At 34.5% G+C, this 14,731-nt stretch overlaps 1 protein-coding gene across 1 annotated transcript; it reads right to left on the reverse strand.

The window, feature by feature from the left end:
• Nucleotides 1–1,978: 1,978 nt before the first annotated feature.
• LOC132172563 (glutaredoxin-C11-like) lies at nucleotides 1,979–2,441 on the reverse strand. Its single transcript, XM_059584084.2, has one exon. It carries the CDS (start codon nucleotides 2,376–2,378, stop codon nucleotides 2,067–2,069), a length of 312 nt encoding a protein of 103 aa, XP_059440067.1. The 5' UTR covers nucleotides 2,379–2,441; the 3' UTR covers nucleotides 1,979–2,066.
• Nucleotides 2,442–14,731: the final 12,290 nt, after the last annotated feature.

A 14,731-nucleotide genomic window follows, 5' to 3' on the forward strand; every position in this document is an offset into this window, starting at 1 on the left:
TCACTATCATACAATAGAGTTTCTTTCCCAAAGAGAATACAAAAGACATGAATACAAACTCTTCTTCTTTTGCTGAGATACGATGGCGGTTGGTTTCTTCTATTTTTCTCTCTCCACAGTAGCACCCTTTCTTTTTCTCTCTTATTTTGGCTCCTCCAAAATCAAGAAGAAAACAGTCGGCACCCTCTTCTACCACACACAACAACCCACCTTTTACTAGCCTTGTATGCACCTTATATACTAGCTTTGTGCGGCTCTGCATTGGTCCACTCCTCAAAGGCTTAATATAAGACTCCTTATATAGGAGTGATAGGTGGTGGAATAAACCTACTGCACGTAGGCCTCCTTTTCCAAGTTTAACTTGGAATTCTTATCTTCCAAACCCACAAGTAAAAGGAAAATTAAAGGACTCACACATTCCAACTATGTGAAGGACTTGGAGAACTAGTCTCCCACGGCAACAAGTATACTCACAAGGCAATAAAGAAACATATGCGGCCCAGGACTATATTGAGGGTTGAAAAGTCACCACGTCAATAGACTACAAAATATTTCATGGAGGTGTCAAATTTAAAATAAAAGTATAGTTAATGTGATGAATTGAACAATAAAAAATAACAACTATAGTGCAATTCTAATTGTTTAATAGAATCAGTTTTAATTAATAGGTACTTATGACAGGTCATGAGATGACATATATCATAAGTATAAGAACACTAGCAGAAGCTTCCATTTGATTTTTCCTAAGTTTAGGGAACAAAACTACTTTTTGCTTTCATATCCAAATATAATTCAAAATAGCTTCCATTTTCTTTCCTTATACCATTAAAATATTATTTCTTTACCAAATAAAAGTTTCATACCTACTCTTCAATTTTTTACAAAATCTCAACACAGTCCTCAATAAAAGGCAAAAAGATGAAAGATGAGAGAGGAAAGAGAAATATTTATATTAAAATAATGTATAAGGAGCCACTTTTGATTCCCTACACATTGGGTATCACTATAGCATTCTCAATGTTTAGAGAAGTTGATGCAGGTGACTTTTTGTAGTTTTTTTGAAAATTTTCCATTATATAAGAAAGGAAATGTGTTATAGGGTGTCTGTTGCTAGTACTCTAAACCCCAATCTAAACCCGGGTTAAGAAATTAGTAATTTTAACCTTTAGATAACTTGTCGAATGAGTTGCCAAGTTCAAGTAAAAATACGATGAAATCTTAGTCACGTTCAAACAGAGAAATGGGCCTTAAGAAATCATTTGTACGCTCAGACAAAAATGTTAGAAACTAGAGATACAGAAGGAAGAAGGTGAACAGGAGATCATATTTAGTGAATGAATTGTGTACATGTCTTGATTGTGTCACATTGTGTGTTAATTATATACATGGGCAGAGAACACCTTCCACCAAAACATTGTTTATATTAAAGTTGATTGATGTACATGGCAAGGATCAGCTTCTTACGCTTGTGTGTGTACATATATATATATATCCTTGTTCATCATGCCCGGTAGATGTTTGTCTATTTTCCTTATCAATGTATGAGTGGTGTGCAGGATCCCTTGATTGAAGGTTTCTTTCCTTAACAATATATATTAATATTGTGTCCATTTCTCATCAAAAAGCAATGCAATGTGGCATCTTTATTCCTTTGCAGATTTGCCTGCATCATTGCATGATATTGTTCGACCATGATATTGATCTGAGACTTTAATGATGCACATCTTACCTATGTGTTAATTGGTAGATACGAAATAATCCCAGAAACTTTAAACTGAATGCACTAGAACCACAAGTAAACTTGTTTTTTTTTTTTAAACCACAAAATTGAAAACGATTGTCAGAGTTTTGAATCCAGAACAAAACTCTGAAGGATACTTCTTCTATACAGTGTAACTTCTTCCATACAGTTAGACGGGAAACTTAAAAGAAGAAAAAAAAAAAAAAAAAAAAAAAAAAAAAAAAAAAAAGCTCTCAATGCAACATTGTCTTCAGACAGCATATGCATGCTATTAGAGTATTTCCACAGCATTAACTAACATAGTATGAGGCTTGGTTGGTAGTTACTAGAACCAGATGGCCCTGGCATCTATCAGCTTTTGTTTGAGAGAGCCGTCAACATGGAGGGAAATGATATCTTTGGCTGAGCCTACATACTTCCCTCCTATGAACACAGCTGGGACTGAAGGATTACGCCCCTGCAGCCCTCTTAGAGCATACTCCATTTCCCTCCCGTCTGCATATTGGTCAAGCTCATGAATTGCAGGGCTCGCACCAAGCTCATAAAAGAGTTGCTTGATGCTGTGGCACATGCAACATGAGCTCTTGGTGAATATCACAGCAGCCTTCTTTGATGCCAAATCAGTCACCCTTTCCATTTCAATAAGTTTCTGCAGAGAAAATAACTTGCAATGCAGGGTAAGTAATGTATAGGAAGCTTATTTGTGTTCTGAGGCTTGGATATGGAGTTTAAGATCTCATCAGCCCTTATTTATAAAGGCTGTTGGGGGGGGGGGTATTGGATTGCATTGTTTAATCCCACAAAAAAAAAAAAAAAAAAAATTGAAAACCCAACTTAAAAAATTTAACCTTTTGAATGGATAAAAAAGAGGAAGTTCCTTGAGATATTTGTTTGGATAAGAGGAAATGCCAACTATGATTTGCTTGATGGTGACCTTATGTGTCACAAACAAGTCGCATGTACAATATCACACTGTACACGATAATTCAAATCTCCTGGAATGTCTGTGCCATCGAAAAGTTTTGGAATAAAAGGATCTAAAACTATTGCAGATGTGCTTTCGGCCCGGCCTGCTTGGTAAGCATCATTTATGGAATTAAATTTATTAAAATGCAGCAAGGGTGACAAGAAGAATTCTTTATCCTCCATAATGAAAGGGAATTTAAATCACTCATAACAGTTACTAGGGAATGTGAAGAACCTAAAAATGGCTAGCTATATATAGTATCTGAATCTCATTCATTTTTATGTGGCCAAATACTTCTGTAACACGATTCAATGGCATCACAAGTTAATTTGATCTTCTTCTTTTTTGGTTAAATTTTGTATTTGGAAGCTCCAATTAAAACTTTGGTTTGAATTTTACATTCATTAATTGCCAATCCGTCATATATGGTAGAATCATTGAGCTGATGTGGAGAAAGATAGAGTTTATCCAAATCATTGCCACTTTCTGTGCGTTGGTCCCCGCATCAAATTCATGGTATATATATGAATATATATAGCTTATATAACAGGATAAGAAGATCAGCAAATTGGCAAGCCACCAGCAAACATTGTTTAGACAATCAAATGCCTCTACAGTAGCCATGTAATCTTTGTTATTATTATTATTATTTATTTTTAAATTTAATCTTTGTTCTTCATGGTGTTTATAAGTTTTTGGGTCCTTCAAGAAAGGAGAGAACAAACAAAAAGTAGAATGAAAGTTTTTCGTGGCTCTTTAAACCATCCAAATCCATGCATCTTCTTCTTTCTTCTACATGATCTTTGATATGCGAGAATCCTTGTAAATAAAGTTGAGAATCTGCCACGCCCTCTCCACATGCTTGTCAACGAATATTGCTAGCCACTAGCAAAGTAGCAATCCATATATGATACATATGCCAGCCATGCCCATTATACAAATCATGTAAATACAACATACATGCATACAATATGGGATTAATGGAGTTTCTTAGAATTTCCCATCCAAAATTTTCAACTCTTCTTGAAATTCTCTTCCCGAATTTCAAATAATTCAGACAGGGAATGAGAAAGGAAACTCTGAGTCCCGAGGTGTCCAGACAGACAAATTCTCTTAAATCCAGACAAAAAAATTCCAAAAAAATTGTCAACCCATCAATGTTTATCATATATCATATATCATATATCATAATCACTCTTTGACATATATATGGTGCATCTAGATGTGTATCTTTATAATGTGCCACTTCTCTCTGACAGCAAAACGAGCACCAGATACTAGAATCTTCAACATTACAGTTAGGGGGAAAGAGAGGTGCGGGTGTATAATAGGGGGGAATGTCAACTTTAGAGAGAAAGAGATTCACCCAATTTATTTACTTCAATTGATTTTATGTTTGATTTGGTGAATCGTATCAAGTCCTTTCATTATCATCTTATGTAATATATATCTATAGGTTGGATTTATACTTTTTGTTTACCCCACATGGATTTTTTTTTTTTTTTAATTATGACGATGGTATTGTTAAATCACCTTATTCTACCACTTTCTCTTATGTGTAGAGAAGACTATTCTTCACGCATGAGACTAGACCACATGTGATCAGATTATTCAATATTCGAATTCAGAACTCCAATTCTGATACTATGTTAAATCATTAATACTTATCTTGAAGTACTTTAAATTGATAAAAAAAAATTGTGAATTTAATCTTTTAATTAGTATTCTAACATTTCCCCTCACCTTTAAGATCAAACTCCCTCTTAATAAGTAGGAATATGATCTTTTCAATTTCAAATGAAACTGATAGTATCCATTTCATTGACGGAATTTAAAATTGGTGTACGTACATCATGTTAAAGTTGACACATCTTTTTTAAAAAATTGGATTAAGTTAAATGTGAAACATTTATAATTGAAATGGAGGTGAATGACGGATACAAGGTTCAAACTATGTCATTGTTGTGATACCATGTTAAGGATCCAAGGCTTCATTTATTAATGGGGTTTAAGCGCACATGTGAGTGGAAATGTTAAAATATATATATATATATATATATATATATATGCCACTCTCTTTTTTTTTTTCTTTTTTTCTTTTTTTTCTTTTTTTTTTTGAAAAATGCTACATTTATCAAATTTTCTCTCTAAAAGTTGGTTCCCATGTAATATGTATTGGGTGGTAACACATCACTTAGAAACCAACTTTTGGAAAAAAAATTTGGTAAGTGAAGCATTTTTTCTATTTATATATATATATATATATATATATATATATATATATATATATATTAGTTTTTCTTTTAAAAAAAAAATTATAAGGGTATTTTTTTCTTATTGAAAAGTTTTTAGGTTATTTTGTCCTTTTACTAACCTTATGAGACATTGACATTTTGGATGGTTTGTGGGGATATTGATAATAAGGTGGTAATTTGAGAGAGTATGTGTATTTTTTCTCACAAAAAAAAAAAAAATAGCATATTTAAATTTTTAAATGTTTATTATGATGGTTCCTTAAAAGTTAAAAAATAAAATAAAATAAAATTATGCATTCCAGCCCCTCTAAAAACTATTTTCAGTTGTATCCGAGATGGTGCACGACTTGTCACATGAGAAAGCTTGTACCCTTTCTATTATTATAAAACTGTAAAATTATACTGTTGGTTTTGTTGGGCCTCATCCGGCCCATGATAGCCCACAGTTACCCAATGGCCCTTAGGAGGATAGTCGACCAAAAAGAACAAGCCACAAGGATTTCCTTACCTGAAAAATAAAAAATAAATAAAATCAAAATTTGTTTATGATAAATGTAGAAATAATGAATAAGAGACGTTGAAATAGGGAAATTGTATATAAAATCCTTAGGTAAACGCGCCTTTATTAAAAACTCCCTGGGTTTTTTTTTCCGGAAATTTAGTCCCTGGGTCACTCGAAACTACTAGAAAACTCCCTACCGTCAATTTTTGTTAACTGCCGTTAGTCCACTCAAAACTCACCGTTTCATCTGATTAAAATATTCATTTTTTTATTAATTTAATTTAAAAAAATTAATTTTTTTTTAAAAAAAAAAAAAAAAAAAAAAAAAAAAAATTGAAGGGTGGCCAGGGGTGGCACGGCCACCCCTGGCCACCCCTTAGGTGGTTTGGGGTGGCCTGCGGGCCACCCCTCCAAGCCAGGGGTGGCTCGCGGCCACCCCAAACCACCCCTGGGGTGGCCGCGAGCCACCCCTGGCCACCCCAAACCACCCGGGGGTGGCCGCAAGCCACCCCAGGGGTGGTCAACCCACCCCTGGGGTGGCTTGCGGCCACCCCTTAAGGGTTGGGGGGTGGCCCGGCCACCCCTGGCTACCCTTCAATTTTTTTTGAGTGGACTAACGGCAGTTACCAAAAATTAACGGTATGGAGTTTCTAGTAGTTTCGAGTGACCCAAGGACTAAATTTCCGAAGAAAAAAAAACCTATGGAGTTTTTAATAAAGGCGCGTTTACCTAAGGATTTTAAATATAATTTCCCGTTGAAATAAGATAAACCCCTACATTACAGTTGATATATAGAAGCAATTTTAGGACATTTTATCTCCAAATTAGATTGGAGAATTTTTTTAAAAAAAAAATTAGTCTATTAAATTAAGAGTAATGCTTTTATCAAAAATAATAATAATAATAATAATAATAGTAATGCAAAAAATTATATTTTATCATATTTTGTTGATGTAGTAGTGTAAGCCAGTGTTAATCAACTTTAAAATTTTGTGTATTTTACATGGCTTCAAGGGTTGATTAATATTACTACATCAGTAAAATGAAAATAAAAGTAAGGTAAAATTAGAGTTTTTAGGATTACTCTTAATTTAATGTGCCCAAATTCCAAATGCTTTTTTTTTTTTTTTTTTTTTTTTAACTAGTCTCTCATGTTTTCATTTTATAAACCAACTAATTACCAGTAGCAATAATGTCAAGAATACAATGATGGGCTTCCTCCATATGGAGTACATCATCCATAATAAAGAGTGCTTCCTTGGCTAGCCTATGAGCTACCCTATTTCCCTCCCTCCTAACATGAGATACTTTCCAGCAGTGTTGACAATTGAGCACGATCTTGGCATCTTCAATAATTTGCCCATATCTACACCAATACTTGTCATTCAGCTGCAACGCTTGGCGCACCACTTGCAGGGCGTCCCCTTCTAAGTCCACCTATTGGAATCCACATTCTCTACCAAATATAAGGGAAATCATATACAAAATTTTTAGGTCGACGCGCTTTTTTAAAAAACTCTTTAGGTATTTTTTTTTTTAAAATTTAGTCCCTGAGTAACTCGAAACTACAAAAAAACTCTCTACCGTCAATTTTTGTTGACTACCGTTAGTCCACTCAAAACTCACCGTTTTATCTTATTAAAATATTAATTTTTTATTAATTTAATTTTAAAAAATTAAATCTAAAAAATAAAAATAAAATAAAATAAAATAAAAAATTTGAAAGGTGGCTAGGGGTGGCAGTGCCACCTCTGGCCACCCCCCCCCCCCCCCAACCCCTAAGGGGTGGCTCGAGCCACCCCGTGGGTGGAAAGGGGTGGCCTCCTCCACCCCAGGGGTGGCCTTCCCAAAAAATTCAACCATCATCCCCCACCACTAGCTAAAAGAAGTGGTATCTTGCATCAGCCTTCCCCCACCTTCATTTCTTTTCTCCCTCCCTGTAGCGTGTTTAACAACCACCCAATCTTCCTCTCTCTCTCTCTCTCTCTCTGCGATTTTGATGATTTCTTTGTTTGAACAATCAAATCGATTTGTATGATATGGGTTTGCTTCATAGAAAGCTGATAGAAGAAGCAGCCAATTCAACCTTTACTCAGTTCTGTGAATCACACTGTTCTTCAGCTTCAAGCGTTTGTCCTATAAGCTGCATAAATTTGTATTCATCTTCGTTCCCTCCACCAATTATTCCCTCCACGTTGGATGAAGAATCAGACAAACACCACAAGATCTCTCGCTTCTTGATCGCCACGCTTACACTTCTCGCCACCCCTGGCCACCTTTCAATTTTTTATTTTTTTTTAGATTTAATTTTTTAAAACTAAATTAATAAAAAATTAATATTTTAATAAGATAAAACGGTAGTTTTGAGTGGACTAACGGTAGTTAACAAAAATTGACCGTAGGGAGTTTTTTTGTAGTTTCGAGTTACCCAAGGACTAAATTTTCAAAAAAAAAAAAACACAGGGAGTTTTTAAAAAAAGCGCGTCGACTTAAGGATTTTGTATATGATTTCCCCAAATATAATCGCTCTTAGTGCAACAGTAACCTTAGCAATAGTCGGACTTATGGTGTGTGGTCTAGGTGTGCTTAGTATTGCTAGCACCTCGCCCTCAGTTAGGGCTGGCAATTTTGACACGACCCGTGAACTTGACATAAAGTTAATAGGTTTCGGGTTTGATCTTAATAGGTTCGGGTCATAATCGAATCACCCATTTATGACCCGGTTATTTTTTGTGTCTGGCGGGTCAACCCACTGGGTTAAGCGGGTGACCCGCTAGATCCTTTTCTTTTTTTTTTAATGGTTACAAAAACCCTAAACTAACATTATTTTTTTCTATTTTTCATTTAAACGTGTCAGGTCGTGTTACCTTTTAAGTAAACGGGTCAGTCAGGTCGTATCAACCCAATATGACCTAGTTATTTTAAACAGGTTAAACGGGTCATGTCGAGTTACACAACTATTTTACGTGTCATGTTCATGTTTGAAAGTTCAACCCATTTAGCTAAACGTGTCGTGTTCGTGTTTAAGTTAATCAGGTCACGGATCATAACGGGTCATAATCCTGTCGACCCGCCAACCTGTTTCGCCACCCCTACCCTTAGTCTCGTATAACAACCCCAATGCCCATCTTCCCACTATTTTTTTCGACAACTGCATCCCAAATTCCCAATTGACCTTGACATCATTCAATGTAGGTGCCTACCACTTCCATGTTACACAAAGAGTACTATTTTTTATTTCAGATGCCTTTTTATTAGCCATTTGGAACTCGCAAAAGAAATGCTTTATGCACAAGTCGGGGAATGAACCACGTGCTTTAAGAATATATTTTGCACGCTCTTCTATTAAAAATTTTTGTTATAAGATGGTAGTTTGATGGGGTCAAGTGTTATAGTTGGTAGTTCATGGGAGGAAAGTGTCAAGGTACTGTAGTTCATGTGAGCAAAAGGTAATTACCCCTATTTTTAATTTGTTTTTACTAATTACTTGGTACGCTGATGTGGCGCTGGCTAATTGTGCAAGAAGCTTAAATTAAGTCCAAGTAAAGAAAGGAGTAGAACCACCGACTTATATATATATATACACTTGGCTGTTTAGTGCCCAAATATTCATATTTTAGCATTTAACTTATATTTGTTAATTCCTTAGTTTTGTTAGTTTGTGCTATTTTTTTTTTTTTTTTTTTTTTTTTGTATTTTCTTTGTTTCAAACGTCATGAAAGAAAAGAAAGCGTTTCCGGAAAAGTTACAAACTTAAAGGGCAAATTGGGAAGACCTAGAAGATTTGGTTAAGTTTAACAAAATAAAGGAAATAATTAAATCGGAATTTCTCAAATTGAAGTCAAAATCGGATTGGATTCAAATTTGGATTTTGAAAATGTCTCGGTATTTTGACCATACCTTTCAGCTCAAATAACTAATTGAGGTGATTCAAGTGGCATTGGAAACCAAATTTAAAGTGCTACAAATCATTGTGAAATAACATTTTCCTAATTCGGACTGAAGCTATGCCAAAATCACCCCACAATATAGGAACGCAATTCTGGATTAATCCTATTCCGATTTGGACTTAAGTTTTCTTTATCCTAATTGGACTAGGACTTAAATCTCCGAATTTTCTAGGATTACTAGGGCTTCTAGGACTCTTCTAAGACCTATAAATAGACCTCTAAGCCTCACAATTCAATACACAATTTCAATGAGACAACTTTGGGGAGAGGAATTGAAGGCTACTTCAAGGAGTCGTTTTTGGTTCTTTCTTTCCATTTTCTTTTCTTTTCTTTTCTTTTATTTTAATTATGTATAACTAACTCTTTAGGAGGGCTAGATTGAAGCCCTAATTATGTTTATTTATTATTTCAATATTAGCGCCTTTGTAATAATCATATTGTGTTGCTTAACTTGATTAGTTCATGTTTTCTTGAATTCCTCAAATATATGTGATTGGTCATTGTATGCATGTGGTATGGATTAGTTAATTAAATCAATTTGGATGGTAGAGTCCTAGGTTTAATAAGAGTAACAAAAGAAATCCACATCGGGTTCATGGGTTAATCAACATGGGGAACCGGAAATAGACACCCATGCCCTAGGCCTCATGTATTTGTCGATTTCCACAGATTTATGCTTTCTTAAAGAACAACTTAGTAGACACCCATGCTAAATCCTTTAAGAAATAAAAAAATAAAGGTAGACACCCATGCCTAATTCTTTGCTTAGGAAAATCAATAGTTTAAGGAGTAGACACTCACACCCTTAAGTTGTCAAACATTAACTATTCATAATATAATTGGATCATTGGCATATTGTTATATTAGCTAAGTATGATTAGTGGTGAATATCAAAGCCTTACATTTAGCTTTTCATTTATCTTTATATCTTTTTATTTCTTTTTCACAATATGAATTTAGTGACAATTTGATATTTTTATCAATTCTAAAACAAAATCAACAATCCTCGTGAGATCAATCTTGTACTTGCTACACTATATTATCGTTTGATCTTGTGCACTTGCGAGTAAAACGTACTAAATATTATCTATAAATTTCGGTAATATTTGGCACAACATTGACGACCAAGGCCTCAATTAATCTTCTGAATCTAAATTTTGAGGATGGGGATAAAGCTAAAACCCAAAGAAATACAACTTCTCCTCGAAAAACTTTACAAGAAAGCAAGCGGAGAATCAGAAAGCGACATCCCTGAATGCAACTTATACGGCGAGAAAGAGCCGTGGCAAATATGGGAGGAGGCAATATTAGCATCGGCATGCATGCAGGGTGGTGGTGCCACCGCCGCCGCCATGTTAATGAACCAAAAAGAAGTTTGCGTCTTCACAAAGGTGAAGAAGAAGACCCTCAACAACTCGCGTATTGACCAGACAGTGGGAATCGGCATGTGGAAAATGGAGGACACCGGCGTCACGATTTATGGTAATTCGACTACTAATGAAGGAACTACTACGGAGCTTGTTGGAATCAGAAAAAGGTTTCAGTATAAGAGTAAGATGGTCCATCACGACCGTTGGATCATGTATGAGTATGCCCTTCAACCCTCCACGCTCACCCATGCAAAAGTAAATATTCATTAACCAAATTTACTTCTTTTTTCTTTTATTATTTCGTAAATTTTTGTTTCACAAGTTAGTTTCTATCAGACAGAGTTTTCTTTCAAACTGGGTTCGAGGAACTTCCTTCAACCCCGCTATAAAAATGACATGTGTTCTATTTTAAAAACATGTGACATGCACATAAGTTTTTAATATTATTTATTCCAACTTTGCTCCTACTATTAAAAAACATACGCATCTCACATGTTCAAATGACAACTCTATCCATTTCTAAATTATGTGTTACCATCCCATGAGTTTGTGACATATTTCTTAAAATAATAAATGACGCAACATTTAGAAACCAATTTTTGAAAATAAAATTTAAGATGTGTAGCAGTTCTCTATTGCTTTTAGAGCACTCATGAACAAAGTATAATTTCAGTTAACTTCAATGTTCTTATTTATGGTTTGTGACTTGCATGCAGTTTCAAAATTACGTGTTTTGTCAGATGAAGAAGATGGAGGGATCAGAAAAGAAGAGGAAACCAGAAGAAGAAGACAGGCTAGATCAGATCCTAACACTGAACCATATTGGACATCATGATGATGAGGAGGAGAATACGAGGTTGACCAATATTGGACATGATGATGGCAGTCATATATTTATTGACTTGTCTGACTCTGATGGCCAAATTGTCGACAATATTATTGAAACTAGTGCATCGGTGCCGATGGATGAGAAAAAATCCAACAATTCACCGGAATCGAACTTTGACAACCATACAGACTAGGCAAAAGCATTCGCTGCGGAGTTAATAGAAGGTCAATCACACCTTCTGCATGAGTCAGAGATTGAGATGTTGCCCAATACTGCCTATTTTCTTGATAATTCAATTAATTCCCAATTTTTATAAAAATGATAGGTTTTCTTTTTTTTTCTTCTTTTGGTCTGTAAATCAAAGAAAGACAGTATCAAAGATTTTTTTTCTTTTATTATTATTATTATTATTTTTTTTTTTTTGTTAGGACAATGGGATGTTTTTATCAAGACAGTGCTTGTGAGTCGGACAAAATTTTGACGGAGGTATTAAATCGGTTATATTGATAACATAAATATCCGAATTGAAAATTTTAAAATTATAACTATATTTTGAATAGTTGAATAATATAATGTAGGTTGTATGCATTATTTTATGGTTTAGTTAAGTCTGGTGTTACCTTGGTACCAAGGGTTTATAGTGCGAAAGGCACAATAATGCCTATTTTCTTGATAATTCTATAGATTCCCAATCATTATATAAATGATAGGCTTTTTTTTTTTTTTTTTTTTTTAGCTTTATATAAATGATCCGCTTTTTTTTTTTCTTTCTTTCTTTCTTTCTTTCTTTTTATTTGGTATGTAAATTAATGAGAGACTGCAGTATCAAAGTCCCAGGCAAAAATATATATGTCGCTTTATTTATTTTATTTTATTTTTTGTTTTAACGAGATGATGATTTAAAGACATGCATCTCTACAACACTTTGTGTTCAACAATATTTACAAACACTTGACTCTCAATAGAATTACAACTCTTTTATGATCTGCACTTGCAATCACATGATCATACATATAAGCAATTTGTTTTTATTACTTACTTGGTACGCTGATGCGGCGCGGGTTGATTGAGCTAGAAGCTTAGATTAAGTCCAAGTAAAGAAATGACTGTTAAGTGCCAAAATATTCATAATTTAGTCATTAACTTATATTTGTTAATTCTTTAGTTTTGTTAGTTTGTGCTATTTTATTTCCTTTTTGTATTTTTTTTGTTTTATAGGTCATGGAAGAAAAGATAAAGTTTCTGAAAAAGTTAAAACCTTAATGGGCAAATTGGGAAGACCTAGAAGATTTGGTTAAGTTTAACCAAATAAAAGAAATGATTAAATCAGAATTTCTCAAATTGAAGTCAAATCGGATTTGATTCAAATTTGGATTCTGCACATGTCTTGGTATTTTGACCATAACTTTCGGGTCAAATATCCGATTGCGATGATTCAAGTGGCATTGGAAAGCTAACTCAAATTACTAAAAATCATTGTGAAATAACACTTTCCTAATTCGGACTGAAGCTATACCAAAATCGTCCCGCAATATAGGAACGCAATTCTGGACGAATCCTATTCCGATTTGGATTTAGGTTATCTATATCCTAATTGGACTAGGACTTAAATCTCCAAATTTTTTAGGATTACTAGGACTTCTAGGACTCTTCTAAGCCATATAAATATACCTCTAAGCCTCACAATTCAATACACAATTTCAAGGAGACAACTTTGGGGAGAGGAATTAGAGGCTATTTCAAGGAGTCGTTTTTGGTTCTTTCTTTCCCTTTTCTTTTCTTTTATTTTAATTATGTATAACTAACTCTTTAGGAGGGCTAGATTGAAGCCCTAATTATGTTTATTTAATATTTCAACATTGGCACCTTTGTGAGAATCATATTGTGTTGCTTAACTTGATTAATTCATGTTTTTTTGAATTCATAATATGTATGTAATTGGCCAGTATATGCATGCGGTATGGATTAGTTAATTAAATCAATTTGGATGATAAAGTCCTAGGTTTAATAAGTGTAACAAAAGAAATCCACACCGGGTTCTTGGATTAATCAACATGAGGAACCGGGAGTAGCCACCCATGCCCTAGGCCTCATGTGTTTGTTAATTTTCACAAATTTATGTTTTTTTAAAGAACAACTTAGAAGATACCCATACTAAATCATTTAAGAAGTAAAAGAATTAGAGTAGACATCCATGCCTAATTCATTGCTTAGGAAAATCAATAGCTTAAGGAGTAGACACACATACCCTTAGGTTGGCAAATATTAGGTATTCAAAATATGATTGGATCATTGGCATATTGTTATATTATCAAAGTATGATTTGTGGTGGATATCAAAGCCATACCTTTAGCTTTTCATATATCTTTATATCTTTTTATTTCTTTATCACAATATGAATTTAGTGACAATTTGATAATTTATGAATTCTAAAACAAAATCATCAATCCTCGTGGGATCGATCTCGTACTTGTTGCACTATACTATTATTTGATCTTGTGCACTTGCGAGTAAAACGTACTAAATATTATCTATTAATTTATGTAGTATTTGGCACAACATTGACGACCAAGGCCTTAATTAATCTTCTGAATCTAAATTTTGAGGATGGGGATAAAGCTGAAACCCAAAGAAATACAACTTCTCCTTGAAAAACTTTACAAGAAAGCAAGCGGAGAATCAGAAAGTGACATCCCTGAATGCAACTTATATGGCGAGAAAGAGCCGTGGCAAATATGGGAGGAGGCAATATTAGCATCGGCATGCATGCAGGCTGGTGGTGCCGCCGCCGCCGCCGCCACGTTAATGAACCAAAAAGAAGTTTGCGTCTTCACAAAGGTGAAGAAGAAGACCCTCAACAGTTCACGTATCGACCGGACGGTGGGAACCGGCGCGTGGAAAGGGGAGGACACCGGCGTCCCGATTTATGGTAATGCGACTACTAATGAAGGAACTACTACGGAGCTTGTCGGAATCAAAAAAAGGTTTCGATATGAGAGTAAGACGGTCCATCACGGCCGTTGGATCATGTACGAGTATGCCCTTCAACCCTCCACGCTTACCCATGCAAAAGTAAATATTCATTAACCAACTTTACTTCTTTTTTCTTTTATTCTT

This window comes from Corylus avellana, chromosome 1, assembly GCF_965113065.1.
Source record: "Corylus avellana chromosome 1, dhCorAvel1.hap1.2, whole genome shotgun sequence".
NCBI lineage: Eukaryota > Viridiplantae > Streptophyta > Magnoliopsida > Fagales > Betulaceae > Corylus > Corylus avellana.

Excerpts from the sequence above, each read along its gene's own strand:
- LOC132172563 (XM_059584084.2), bottom strand. The coding sequence starts at position 2,378 with ATGGAAAGGGTGACTGATTTGGCATCAAAGAAGGCTGCTGTGATATTC.